Source organism: Octopus bimaculoides, chromosome 26 (assembly GCF_046866305.1).
Source record: "Octopus bimaculoides isolate indiv1 chromosome 26, ASM4686630v1, whole genome shotgun sequence".
Lineage (NCBI taxonomy): Eukaryota > Metazoa > Mollusca > Cephalopoda > Octopoda > Octopodidae > Octopus > Octopus bimaculoides.
This window is the reverse complement of record NC_142953.1, coordinates 22,331,595-22,345,408: the sequence shown is the minus strand read 5'-3', so window position 1 is coordinate 22,345,408 and position 13,814 is coordinate 22,331,595. Positions and strand designations below refer to the sequence as shown.

General features: G+C 38.1%; 1 protein-coding gene across 4 annotated transcripts in view; it reads right to left on the bottom strand.

Annotated features, from left to right (window-relative positions):
- Positions 1–235: 235 nt before the first annotated feature.
- Positions 236–13,814, bottom strand: part of LOC106871365 (uncharacterized) — a 50,685-nt gene continuing 37,106 nt past the window's right edge. For all 4 annotated transcript variants that reach the window (XM_089342902.1, XM_014917774.3, XM_089342903.1 and 1 more), the window contains 5 exons: positions 8,186–8,341; positions 7,060–7,240; positions 5,478–5,567; positions 4,546–4,716; positions 236–2,514 (listed from right to left, as the gene is read on the bottom strand). In XM_089342902.1, coding sequence (XP_089199028.1) covers positions 4,577–4,716; positions 5,478–5,567; positions 7,060–7,240; positions 8,186–8,341 — 567 coding nt within the window. In that variant the 3' untranslated portion in view covers positions 236–2,514; positions 4,546–4,576. The remainder of the gene's footprint in view (positions 2,515–4,545; positions 4,717–5,477; positions 5,568–7,059; positions 7,241–8,185; positions 8,342–13,814) is intronic.

Below are 13,814 nucleotides of genomic sequence, written 5' to 3'. Positions count from 1 at the left end.
TATATATATATAAAGAAATAGGCATGGCAGCTGAAACTAGCCCTTGAGACAGCAAGTGGAACCTTTCTGTGGGCAAAGACTGGCTCGGTCCTTGCTGCCTCACTCAGGTAAGGTACACAAGCTAAGGAGCAAGACCCTTGTGACCCTGAGATACCTGCTGATGATACGGAATGGTTTTCAATATTGCAATGGATTTAGAAGAGTTTGCAAAACCTCTGAGTAGTTCCTGCATTAGAGTAGGGGCGGGGGGCGAGGGGCAAAGCATCTTTGATGTTTATTTCAACGCTGTTAATCATCTGAATTGGTTAGTTTTTCATTGTTTTTTCTTCTTGTTTTTACTTTTGTGAGTTACAAGTGATGCTATCTGTGAGATTCTCAGCTTTTTTGGCTACTATTTTCTGAACTTTGGTATATGGTGAAACAAATATTTTGCTGATCCCTAAAATATATATATATATATATATATATAGCCTTTAAATATACTTCTGTTTGTGTCATTGATGAATGGCATGTGAGAGACATTTAACTTTAATTGTCATATGTAATAGTGTCACCATCTTGAGAACACAACTATTAAAAGGTGTGTGAGAAACTGAGATATTTCGACTTTTGCTCTCTTTGTAACCATTGTGGGGTGGCTATAAATTAATAATGCATTTTAGCACCAACCCACCTGAAGTATCCACATTTCATCATGAAAATATAGAATCTGTGAGAAGATGTAAAATATATTGAGGTCAGGTCTGAAAGATAGTTATAAATAACAGCATGCCATATACTCTCAAGCAACCATGGCCCCTTTTTTTTTTCCTGTCCAAGGGATATATTACAGGCTATTAATTAGACCTGTTTCCACATTAGGGCTCACTTTTAAAAGGATTTAGCTCATATCTAAATTAAAATCTCATTGCAAGACAGACTGATTATGTGATTTCAATTGGTCAATGCTGTGTTCTTGAGCAAGACACTTTATTTCACATGGCTCCAGTCCACTTAACTGTCAAAAGTGAGAGTTACCCTGCAATAGACTGGCATCTCATCCAGGGAGTGAGGAAATATATACACCAAAGAATCTGGGAAAATGGCCTTAAGAGCTTATGGCTAGGGAAGGCTCTTTGATCCTCTTTTATATATATATATATAGATAGATAGAAAAGGTAAGACAACAAAAGAAAGAGACCTCGATATTATGTAAATAGAGGAATTTATCTGTAAATAATATTTGACAATAATTCGGTAGTTTTATCATGGCTACCGAATATTTGTCACATATTATTTACAGATATATATATATATATATCTGTAAATTGTAATGTTTGTGTTGAGAGGCGCAGTGGGTAAATATCACCTTGCTTGGAAAAAGGCGAGGGCTGACAACTCGAAGAGCATCTGACCACAAAAAGGGTAAAAACAGCCTCGACAAAAATTCTGTCCGGTCCACAAAAGCATGGAAAAGTGGACGACAGCAAGCCAAGCTCTCCTTATTTGTGCAATTCCCTTTGCCTCATCTATGGTCAGTCTAAATGCAGCACTAACACCACCCCTTACAGCAGTCTGTCTCCACTGGGCCTCCTACAGCTTCTGTCTCCAGTATTAAATAAGGCACTGGTCAGGCCAGGGCCACAGAAGTAGATGCTTCCCTAAAGTGCCATGCAGTATTAAAATGTCTCACACAATTTAAGAGAAGTTTTGTTGCCATCAATCAATAGCATTGAGACAATAGGCACCCAGTAATATACTGGGGTCCCATTTAACAACTGGCCTTCCTTGATTTGGTTTATTAAAATTTTTTTTTACTGATTTTACACTTTTATTGAATCACCTATCTTGGTTTAGATGTAACAAATAAAAAAAAAAGGATACTGGCATGAAGCTTAATAGTAAAACAACAAAAAAGAATGTGTATGTGTGAGAGAGAGATGGAGAGACAAAGAAAGAGAGTAATGGAAGGTGAGAGAGAGGGAAAGAAAGAAAGAGCAAGGAAGAATGGAGGTGAAAAACAAACAAAGAGAGAGAGAGAAAAACAGACAGAAAGAGGGAAGTGGAGAGAGAGAGAGAGAGACAGAGCGAAGAACAAAGAGATATCAATAAAATTGTGAGACAATGCTTTTAGTTGACGATATATCTGGGTGAGAAAGAATGTGTATGTGTGTGTGGAATATGTAAGTGTGGGAAGATGGGACTACAAAGTGTGTGTGTGTGTGCGTGAATGAATAAATGTGGGTTGGACGTGTGTAAGTGTGATTGAGAGAGAATGAAATTATGTGTGTAAATAATCTGTCATGTATGTGTGTGTGTGTGTACTTGAATCTTAAACATTGTGTGTGTGTGTGTGTGTGTGGTGTGCAAATATGCAATGGGTGTTTGTTGGAAAGTGGGGGTGGGTGCAGGAAGAATAAGAAGACGTCCATGGGGGGCAGGAAGAACTCAAATGAAGAAAGAGAGAGAGAGAGAGTCATTTCAAGAGTCAAGTAGAATCTTTTCCTACAATATCACAGGGATTGTTTATGGCATCTGAAAAAGACAAACGAAACTCAGGTCACAGACTTGAAAAAAGGAAAATTATTTTTAAAAATACCACAATCAATAATAATAATAATAATAAATAATAACAAATATTAATAAATAAATAATAGCAAATATTAAATAATAATTAATATCAAATATTAATAAATGATAATAGTAATAAATAATAACAAATAATAATAATAAAGAAAAGAAATACTGCTAGATGGCCAGATATCGTGATCATCCACAAAGATGAAAAAGAAGCAAAGATAACAGCTGTTTGCAATACCAGGCGATTCGAGGGTGAAATGTAAGGAAACCGAAAAGAATGAGAAATACCAGCCACTGCGGGACGAGATAGGAAAGTTATAGGGCATGAGGAAAGTAATGGTGATACCAGTGGTAATTGGGACATTGGGAGCAGTTTCCAAGAGCTTTGAACAACATATTAAAAATATTGGAGCTGCTGTCAGGCTCGAAGTGATCCAGAAGACAGCACTGTTGGCTACAGCTCGCATTCTAAGGAGAGTATTGCCTCTTTGAGTCACAGAAGAAGGCATTACTTGAAACCTTTGGTGATTTGTTGTTGTCTGCTTTCAAGTAAAGAATACCAGTAATTAAGAACTATGTGAGAGTATTATTATTGTTATTGTTATACTCTTTAAAGTGTTTCAGTCATTTGACTGTGGCCATGCTGGAGCACTGCCTTTAATTGAGCAAATCAACCCCAGGACTTATTCTTTGTAAGCCTAGTACTTATTCTATCGGTTTCTTTTTGCCGAACCGCTAAGTTACGGGGACGTAAACACACCAGCATCGGTTGTCAAGCAATGTTGTGGGGAACAAACACAGACACACAAACATACACACACATGTATATATACATACATACAATGGGCTTCTTTCAGTTTCCGTCTACCAAATCCACTCACAAGGCTTTGGTCAGCCCGAGGCTATAGTAGAAGACACTTGCCCAAGATGCCACACAGTGGGACTGAACCCGGAACCATGTAGTTGGTAAGCAAGCTACTTACCACACAAATCCATTCTACCATAGACACAAGGTCTGAAATATTGAGAGAGGGGACAAGTCGATTATATTAACCCCCAATGTTACACTGGTACTTATTTTATTGACCCTGAAAGGGTGAAAACCAAAGTTGACGTCGGTGTAATTTGACCTCAGAACGTAGCGACGGGCGAAATACCGCTAAGTATTTCACCCGGTGTGCTAACGATCGTGCCAGCTTACCATCTTTCACTGAATAGTAGTAGTAGTAGTAGTAATAATAATAATGGTTTCAAATTTTGCCACAAGGGCATCATTTTGGGGGAGAGAATGAGTCGATTACATCAACCCCAGTGTTTCACTGGTACTTAATTTATCGACCCCCAAAAGGATGAAAGGCAAAGTCGACCCTGGTGGAATTTGAACTCAGAACGTAGTGATGAGCGAAATACCGCTAAGCATTTCGCCCAGTGTGCTAACGATTCTGCCAACTTATCACCTTAATAGAACTGCATGCATAAAGTACTGTCAGTCTGAAGTCCCTTATTGGGACTTGACAAACAGTGTAAACCCCCAGTAGACCTATCTTTAATCAACAACCTCACGATATTGTATACTGTGCGATGTCTATAATAATAATAATAATAATAATAATAATGGTTTCTGGTTTAAGGCAACCAGTTGGTCAGTGGTTGGCTTTAGCAGAGTTTACTATTGTGAGACCCTTTGAGTCAGGCCTCGACCTCTCATCAACCTCAAAAAAAGGCCCAAAAGAAATAAGGGCCCATATGGCCCGCGCTCCTCTTTCTCTCTTTGACTAAATGGTTAACTTAAACAAGAAAAAAAAAAGGCAGCAGAAAATGGACCCAGGTCATTCTCGAAGGACCCACTGGATATCATAGTAATCGGAGAAACGCATGATGCATGAAAATAAGAGGTGATGGTCACGGCTGGAACCACCTTGATCACAAGTCAGCTCCATCACCCCCCCCCACACACACACACACACGTGCAATATGTATAGTTACCTTTGGCTCCTTTTATTTAGTTTTGTTTGGTCTATGTTTCCGTATCGCTTCCAGACCCTTCACTGTCCACAATTCCTTTCAGGTTATGGAAGCTTTCGGGCTTAGATTTTACTATTTTAGCAGGAGAATTTTCCACAGAGAAAAACCCTTTTCGTTTCCGACGGGATCGACCTGCAACATCAACAAAAGCAATAATGCAAGGTTAAACATACATATAAAAAGGGTGAAGGGTAAAGAGACCCTTCGGTCATGAATGACCATGGGATTGCACCTAGAAAGTTACCTTCCAAGGCACAAGTCTGGGCAAGGCTGTTTATGGAAGACCAGCAGTTGCCCATCTCCATGCCAGCCTCCCCTCTCCGCGCCATTGATGTTATCCAAGGGAATGGAAAAGGGGCCAATACAGCTTGGCACCAGTAATGTCGCAGCTCATTTCTACAGCTGAATGGACTGGAGTAACGTGAAATAGTGTCTTGCTCAAGAACACAACACGCAGCCTGGTCTGGGGATTGAACTCCCTACCTCATGTTTGTGAGCCCAACACACTAACCACTGAGCCATGTGCCTTCGCACAAACAAATATACATATATATATATATACATACACTTACACACACATATATACATACACATACAAACAAACACATATATACAGGTAATTGAAGGTTAGCCCTTGAACAGAGGAGGGAGAAGATGAATAATCCCCTCGTTTTTTTTTGTTTTTTTTTTTTTTCTGAGAGAGGGGGATCACATCTATTCATTGATGAAGAGCAGCTTAGTAGTTCAACAGTTTCTGATAAAGGACAGTTTGTGATGAGGACCTAGTCAGTAGCCCCATAACGTGTGGCAGTGGGCTGTAGCTTAGCAGCCCAACATCGTTTGCTCTGTTCCTGATGTAAAATGATTCTAAAGCAGTTGTTGCCAGGACTTACCTGAATCACAAGATATAATATTGTCCTTGTTTAGCTGTTTAGCTTCACGCAACAAACGTATTCTTTCCGCAGCCTTCAATGTTGGACGGCCTGAAACACAATAAATCAACTAATTAATTCATCTGATAATTACAGCGCTTTATTTAATCAACTTAAGAATCCTCATTAAAAATGTACAATCTTGTGCAGGCCAAGAAATTATTATTGTTATTATTAATAAGGTGGTGAGCTGGCAGAATCGTTAACATGCTGGGCAAAATGCTTAACAGTATCTCATCCATCCTTATATTCTGAGTTCAAATTCCACCAAGGCCAACTTTGCCCTTCATCCTTTCAGGGTCGATAAATTAAGCACCAGTGAAACACTGGGGTCGATGCAATCGACTATTCCCTCCCCTAAATTTCAGGCCTTGTGCCTTTAGTAGAAATTAAATATTATTATATAGCAGGCAATTTTTATTTGTCTGGTGGCTGTAGCGAAAGAGACAGTATGGTGGACTCGTTTGAAAGGGCTAAAGTCAGACACTTTCCTTCTTTGGCTAAACCCTAATCAACTTTTTCAAGTTCTACTTGAAAAGGAAGTTGAGGGTGGAAAGGCAAGTGTTGCCTTGTAGCAAGTTTGTTGAAAGGTGGGCGAATGTTGGAAGAGTGGCCAGTGTAAAAGGACCAATTCTGAGCATACACTTGTGAAAGATAAAAGAAGGGCTCTTGCCCTGCTGATCAAGCACCCATGGCTTTTGTGGGTTTTTCCACGAGGACCTTTAAAGGGCTTCCCCTACTGGGATTTTACATTGTTTAATTTCTATTGTTTACATGAGGAAAACCCATTGTATCGTACTATGTTGTCGCATGTGCCTTTATGTTGGTTTATATTAGCCCTTGTGGCCAATAAAAGAATTTATTATTATTATTATTATTAATAGGTATTCAGCAACATTTTGTCCATCTTTACGTTCTGAGTTCGACTCTGCCTTTCATCCTTTCAGGGTCAATAGATTGAGTACTAGAATTGATTCAATGAACTTATCCCCCATTGCCCCGAAATTGTTGGCCTTGTGGTGCCAAAACATGAAACCGTTATTAACAGACAGGTGGGCAACTGGAAGAACAGTCAGCATGCTGGGGGAAAAATTGCTTGGCAGTATTTTGTTTGTGTTTATGTTCTGAATCCAAAAGCCACCAAAGTGGACTTTACCTTTCATCCTTTCAGGGTGGATGAAGTACTGGGATTGAAGTAAGCAACTAGTCCTCTCCCACAAAATTTAAAACCTTCTGCCTACAACAGAAAGGATTATTATTATTATTATTAACCCTTTCGTTACAATATTTCTAAGTACCGATAGAATAAGTTCCAAGCTTTAAAAAAGTCCTTTCAAAAAATAAGCCCTGGGTGTCTTTTAAGAAAATAAGTCCTGATTAAAACCCTTCAGGGCAGTGCCCCAGCATGGCCACAGTCAAATGATCGAAACAAGTAAAAGAAAAAAGGCAAGTAAAAAGAATTGTAAGGAGAGAGAGAGGGAGGGAGAGAAAGAAGAAAGATAAGGAAAGAAAATGGTGCATCATCCACTTGGAACCAACTTACCTGTCATACCAGCATCTCTTAATATTTCTCTCAAGCGTTTACATTTCTGTTTGTTTGTCTTCAAATCTTGGAATTCTTTCTTATAATTGACAAAGAGTTCTGCAGCTCGGCAGATTCTTCGAAACAGTTTCACCTGAGAGCTTTCTTCAACAGAATCGGTCGTCACTTTAGCACTGACCTTCTGTTTCGGAAAAAGCGAAAGTAAATGAATGAAACAAGGAAAGGTGGTGCCCCGGCATGGCCACAGTCCAATGGCGGAAACACAACAAAGAAAGAAGAAATAAAACAAAGAAATTAATATTAAAAAGTAAACTTTACAACTTCTCAGTCTGTCTTGTCATCCACACATGGAAGAATAATACATTCATAAAAAATCTGCTTCAATGAATTCTGGCTGATCCAAGGAAAACTGGGGGAAAAGGGGGGGACGTTGAAACACTGATGAGCTGGATGAACGGACAGACAGATAGGGAGGTCAGTACATAGATAAATAGGTAGTTAGACAGACATATATAGACAGACAAATATATAGACAGACAAATATATAGACAGACAGATAGACAGATGGGTAGATAGATAGACAGATAAATGGATAGACAGAGATAGATAGATAGACAGACAGATAGGTAGAGATAGATAGACAGACAGACAGGTAGATAGACAGAGATAGATAGATAGACAGATAAATGGATAGACAGGTACGTAGATAGATAGACAGATAGGTGGACAGACAAATAGGTAGATATATATATAGAGAGAGAGACATGTAGATAGATAGACAGACAGACAGACAGGTAGATAGATAGATACATACATAGAGACATATAGACACATACACAATTGTGCACATATTAAAAACAAGATTTGAAACAAACTAATACATTGTAGATATGGTATATTTAGTAGAAGCTTTAGGTTTTAAAACTGTTCCTCTGAGCTTTGAGTTAGTGATATTGTGAAACATCTCAAGATTGGCAACAAAAAAACTTGCACTAAGAATTTGTGAAGCTTCAGCTTCCAGAAGAGTGTGTGTGGGGTGTATAATATACTTGTGTGTGTGTAATATGTTTGTGTATGTTTTGTGTGGGGGAAGGGTAGATGGTGGCTGAATAAACCTGACACTCACCTTTGTACTGGTGTTTTTCTTGGTGCATGACATATTTGATGATGATGACAGTGATGACGACAACGATGAAGTGTCCGAGTCTGTGTCCTCTTCCTCTTGCCCATTACATCCATTCTTGGAATCACCTTCGTCACTGTCCTTTACTTCAGCTGATGCCTTTTGTATATATATATATATATATATACACACATATATATACATACACATACCAGGTGAGTTTGTTTTAGTTTCGTGTTTTTTGATTTTTTTTTTGTTATCGATGGTGGTCATGAGATGGAGAGGATTAAAAGACAGCAAAATACATTTGTAGTTATTCTCCACAAAAGAAAACGGTTTGCAAAACAGAGGAATTACTCCAGTTTCATGATAAAGGCAAAAAAAAAAAAAAAAACCTGCAGACTTCCTCACAGAAAAATGGATTGAAATACGTTAACTTCTCCACCAAAATGGCAGACAAAAAATATTACATAAACAATAATAAAAGAAAATGCTTGTGAAATGAATATCAAAAGGCATCCCAACCATGGCTATCCCCTCTTTATGTTCTACAGGCAATGCAACTAAAACTACAGTGTGTTATGTGGCGTTCTTTAAGATGGTAAGATATGGTTTAACAGTTTAGCATTTAAACTAGTTGTATCCAGGGTGCAAATATTCTGCTTGTCTTATATTCAAACTGGTCAGATCTGGCCTTTCACACCTATCCTACAATGTCGTTTCTAATAAATAAACAATCACATCATTGAAATTTCAAAGCTATGAGATAATCCAGAATTAATTTTAAATGATGTGAGGTGAATGCTAAAGCGTCAACGGCGATCTGGCTTCTCTTTGAAGCAGCTTCAGTGATCCCTACAGAGCAATGGTTTCCAACCATTTTTGACCTAGGGAACCCTTTGATGTCTATTTTATGCCAATGGACCCTCATCGCCATTCAATGTTTGAAAAATCCTATTTTATTTTTATAATTAAATATTATCATTATTGTCATTGTTTGATGTCCGCTTTCCATGCTGGCATGGGTTGGATGGTTTGACTGAGGACTGGCAAGCCGGGAGTTTGCACCAGGCTCCAATCTGATCTGGTAAGGTTTCTACAGCTGGATGCCTTTCCTAACGCCAACAATTCCGAGAGTGTAGTGGATGCTTTATATGCGCCACCGGCATGGGGGCCAGCCAGGTGGCACTGGCATCAACCACGCTTAAATGGTGCTTTTCACATGCCACCAGCACTGACATCAGCCATCCTTGAATGGTGCTTATTTTATAATTATTTATTAAAGATTGTATAAAAAAAATTTTACTGCACACAATTTTTAACAACAAAATCTTATATGGGCCCTGATCGAGAACCTCTACTATGGAAGATCTCTCACTGGTTTCAGGAAGATTTTGGTATTCACAGGGTAACATTCAGGCCTCAAACTATTGAAGGCCATGTCTGAGCAGAGCTGTGGAGTCTGTACATGATACCTTTGACTCTAAATTTAAGCAGAGCAATGGAGTCAACACACAATATCTATGATTCTAACTATGACTCTGGTTCATTGGTTTATGCTACAAGTAACCCTGACTCTTATGTCTGTAATTAGACTAATCACAAATCTCTTTCATTGATCAAAAGTATAGAACCATAAACAGCCAAACTGGAATCATCATCAGGCTACACTTTAGCATCTTAAATTAAAATTTGGGTTTAACCCTTTTGGCACCATATTTCAGTTGGAAAACACAGTTTTGTTTCATTTAATTTTTATAATAATAAAGAATTTAATAAAGTAACTTTGTTGAGTCAAACGAAATTGTGGCCAATGCCAGTGCCACCTGATTGGTTCCTATGCCTGTAGCATGTAAAAAGCACCCACTACACTCTCAGAGTGGTTGATGTTAGGAAGGGCATCCAGCTGTAGAAACCTTACCAGATCAGATTGGAGCCTGGTGCAGCCTCCTGGCTTGCCAGTCCTCAGTCAAACCGTCCAACCTATGCCAGCATGGAAAGTGGATATTAAATGATGATGATTATTAAGCTAGTATTTGATATAAATTAAAATGGAATTTTGGTGTCAGGCTTAAATTTGGATCACTTAAACCCTTAATTTTGAAAATAGTGAAAAATTCAGTCAAAATAACTTTGTCATTATTAATCTGGGTGTTTGGGACATAAATAAACATGAAATTTTGATGGAAGGTTTTAATTTAGATCACTTTAACCCTTTTGTTACCATATTTCTGTTGAAATACACTTTGTTTAAATTAATTATGAAAACAAGAAAGAATTTAGTAAAATTATTTTTTGTTATCATTAATCTGGTGTTTGGAACACAAGATGAAGTTTTTAAGGAAATAGGAGAGTATTGTAGTTTGCTTGAAGCATTGTGTATTGTTTGTAAAGAATAAAAAGTTTAGGAAGGTATAACAATGCACTATATACCAGTTGTAACTTGGTAAACTATAGCAGAGACTCCAGCAAATAAGATCTGGAGAAGGAATTCTAATTCCGAAATATCATCGGACTACAGTTTACCAAGTTACAACAGGTATATAGTCCATTTTTTGTTCTATAGTGCATTGTTATACCTTTCTAAACTTTTTTTTTTTTTAAGGAAAGTTTAAATTTAGAACGCTTTAAAACCAGGAATTTGTATCACAGAACCAGGGTCAGTGTCAGGTAGGTTGATATTGAAAGGATTAAATGCTCCAGCTAGGCTGTTGAGGCCTTTTTGATATCAATTATTAGAGAAGTTACAAATAATTATGCACAACACAATGCTTGGAAAAAAAAATTCTTTTTACAAAAAAAAAGTGACCGTTTTAATCAAAAAGATAGAAAAGAAATAGACTATAAAAATATCATAAAAGAAAATAAGAAACACCATTGTCTACCATTTCAAAAATTTAAAATACATCAAAGAATTAAAAGATTAAACAGTTAAAGCTCTAAAAAAGAATAAGTAACTGTTTTGAGAGAAATAAATCACAATAAGATTAATAATCCTGTACGAGGGGATGCTGAAAAGTTCCTGGCTTTAAGGGTATAATAAAAGGCCTGGTTGGTGGCCCAACCTTCCGGGTTCTTTTACAGGGCTTAGAAAAACTGAAGGACCACTGCAGTAACTGCGTGAATCTGGAAGAGGAACATGTTGAATAAAATCATAATTAACCGATTCTCCTGTATTTTCTTTTACCCAAAGCCAGGAACTTTTCAGCACCCCCTCGTGTGTGTGTGTATATATGTGTAATATATATATATATATATATATATATATATATATATATATGTGTACACAAGGGGGCACTGGAAAGTTCTTGGCTTTAAGGGTATCATAAAAGGCCTGGGTGGTGGCCCAACCATCCGGGTTCTTTTACAGGGCTTAGAAAAACTGAAGGACTGCTACAATAGGGTGTGTGAATCTGAGAGGGGAATATGTTGAAAATAAAATCATAATTAACTAACCCTCCTGTGTTTTCCTTTACCCCAAATCAGGAACTTTTGGATCATCCCCCACCCTGTCTTGTAGAAGGGATGCGAATGACACAAAAGATTGCATTAAATGAAATTAGAATGATTTTGATGTTGATGTATGTATATATATATACATACAAGAAATGAGGGCAGGGAATCGTCAATTAATAATAGAATTAATAATTAACAATTTTGCCAAGTAGTTCAGTATGAAAAAACCTTTATCGGTAAGACCATTTATCATCATAAATATAAGGGATTAGCAATTGAGTTGCTTCTCCAACATACTGAAAATTTAGAAATAGCAGTCAAAGAACTACTGATTCCAAACTACAAATTTTTCTCTAAAACGGATGGCGATATTTATGGCACACATTTGATATCTCTAAGTTAGATGGTTAAACCGTAATCCCTCCACACGGGACTTATTTTCATACGGGACTATTTGTGGCGCACATGGAATGGATTTCTTTGGGGTGGGGTGCCTGAACTCGCTAGCCGATGAATTCGTAAGTGCCTTTCTTATCGTTGATTTTTGGTGTCGCGTGGCCGAGGATTACCGTGAATTTTTTTAGAGACACTTTCAAATTTATCAGAATATTTGGGCTGAAGATTGGAATAGTGAAATTTTCATTCACTTAACCATGAAACGATTCGTACCCAATTAACTAAAGGCTTGTTTTGTTTGTGCTTTTCCCTCCGGTTTTTTGTTCTATGTGTGCCATAAATATCGCCATCCGTTTTAGAGAAAAATTTGTAGTTTGGAATCAGTAGTTCTTTGACTGCTATTTCTAAATTTTCAGTATGTTGGAGAAGCAACTCAATTGCTAATCCCTTATATTTATGATATATATATATATATATATATATACACACACACACACACACATATATATATACACATACACAATGGGCTTCTTTAAGTTTCTATCTACCAAATCCACCCACAAGGGTTTGAACAGGCTAGGGCTATGGTAGAAAGTCACTTGCTTGCGGTGCCATGCAGTGAGACTGAACCCGAAACCATGTGGTTCAGAAGCAAACTTCTTACCACACAGACATGTCCACACCCACGTTAGCTAAATGTGTGTCACCAGACCTCCTACTGCGAAAGGTGCGGTCTAGAATGGCAGTTTATTACAAGTGTCTCTCTCTCTCTCTAGGACTATGGAATGTGACAATAAACAAGGAGAGGTGGAACTAACAGAAATAGTCACATTTTCACTTGTTTTTATTCCAAGAAACACACCCACAAACACTAACAAAATATATATATATATATATATGGAAATTTTAATTTCTTGGTTGGTTCTGCATGATCTCATCCACTTGAGTTTTCAATGCAAAACAAACTTGACAGCATGTTTACACACCAAACGCATATATACACAGATACATATATACACACGCATACCTTATAAAACATTGTTTTGTGTTTATTCTAACTTGTAATGGTTTTTTATTATTTTTTTTATTAATTGACATTTTCTATACGTGACTGTTTAATCATGCCACATACAAAAGAATCCTTGGAACTGTCTGAATTTCAAAGAGGCCGTATTGTGGGTCAACCTGACAGTGGACTTAGCGTAAAATCGCAGAAAACCTTGGGATCCCGCTTTCCACAGTTAATAGAGTGATTGTGCAATTCACCAAAGAGGAGAAGGAGTCCACATCACCTCAACCAGGGCCCTCTGACAGGACCCTTTGTTAAGAGAAGTGTTGAGGATAATCCTCGTTGCAGGGCCTCTGACAGGACCCTTTGTTAAGAGAAGTGTGGAGGATAATCCTCGTTGCAGGGCCTCTGACAGGACCCTTTGTTAAGAGAAGTGTGGAGGATAATCCTCGTTGCAGGGCCTCTGACAGGACCCTTTGTTAAGAGAAGTGTGGAGGATAATCCTCGTTGCAGGGCCTCTGACAGGACCCTTTGTTAAGAGAAGTGTGGAGGATAATCCTCGTTGCAGGGCCTCTGACAGGACCCTTTGTTAAGAGAAGTGTGGAGGATAATCCTCGTTGCAGGGCCTCTGACAGGACCCTTTGTTAAGAGAAGTGTGGAGGATAATCCTCGTTGCAGGGCCTCTGACAGGACCCTTTGTTAAGAGAAGTGTGGAGGATAATCCTCGTTGCAGGGCCTCTGACAGGACCCTTTGTTAAGAGAAGTGTGGAG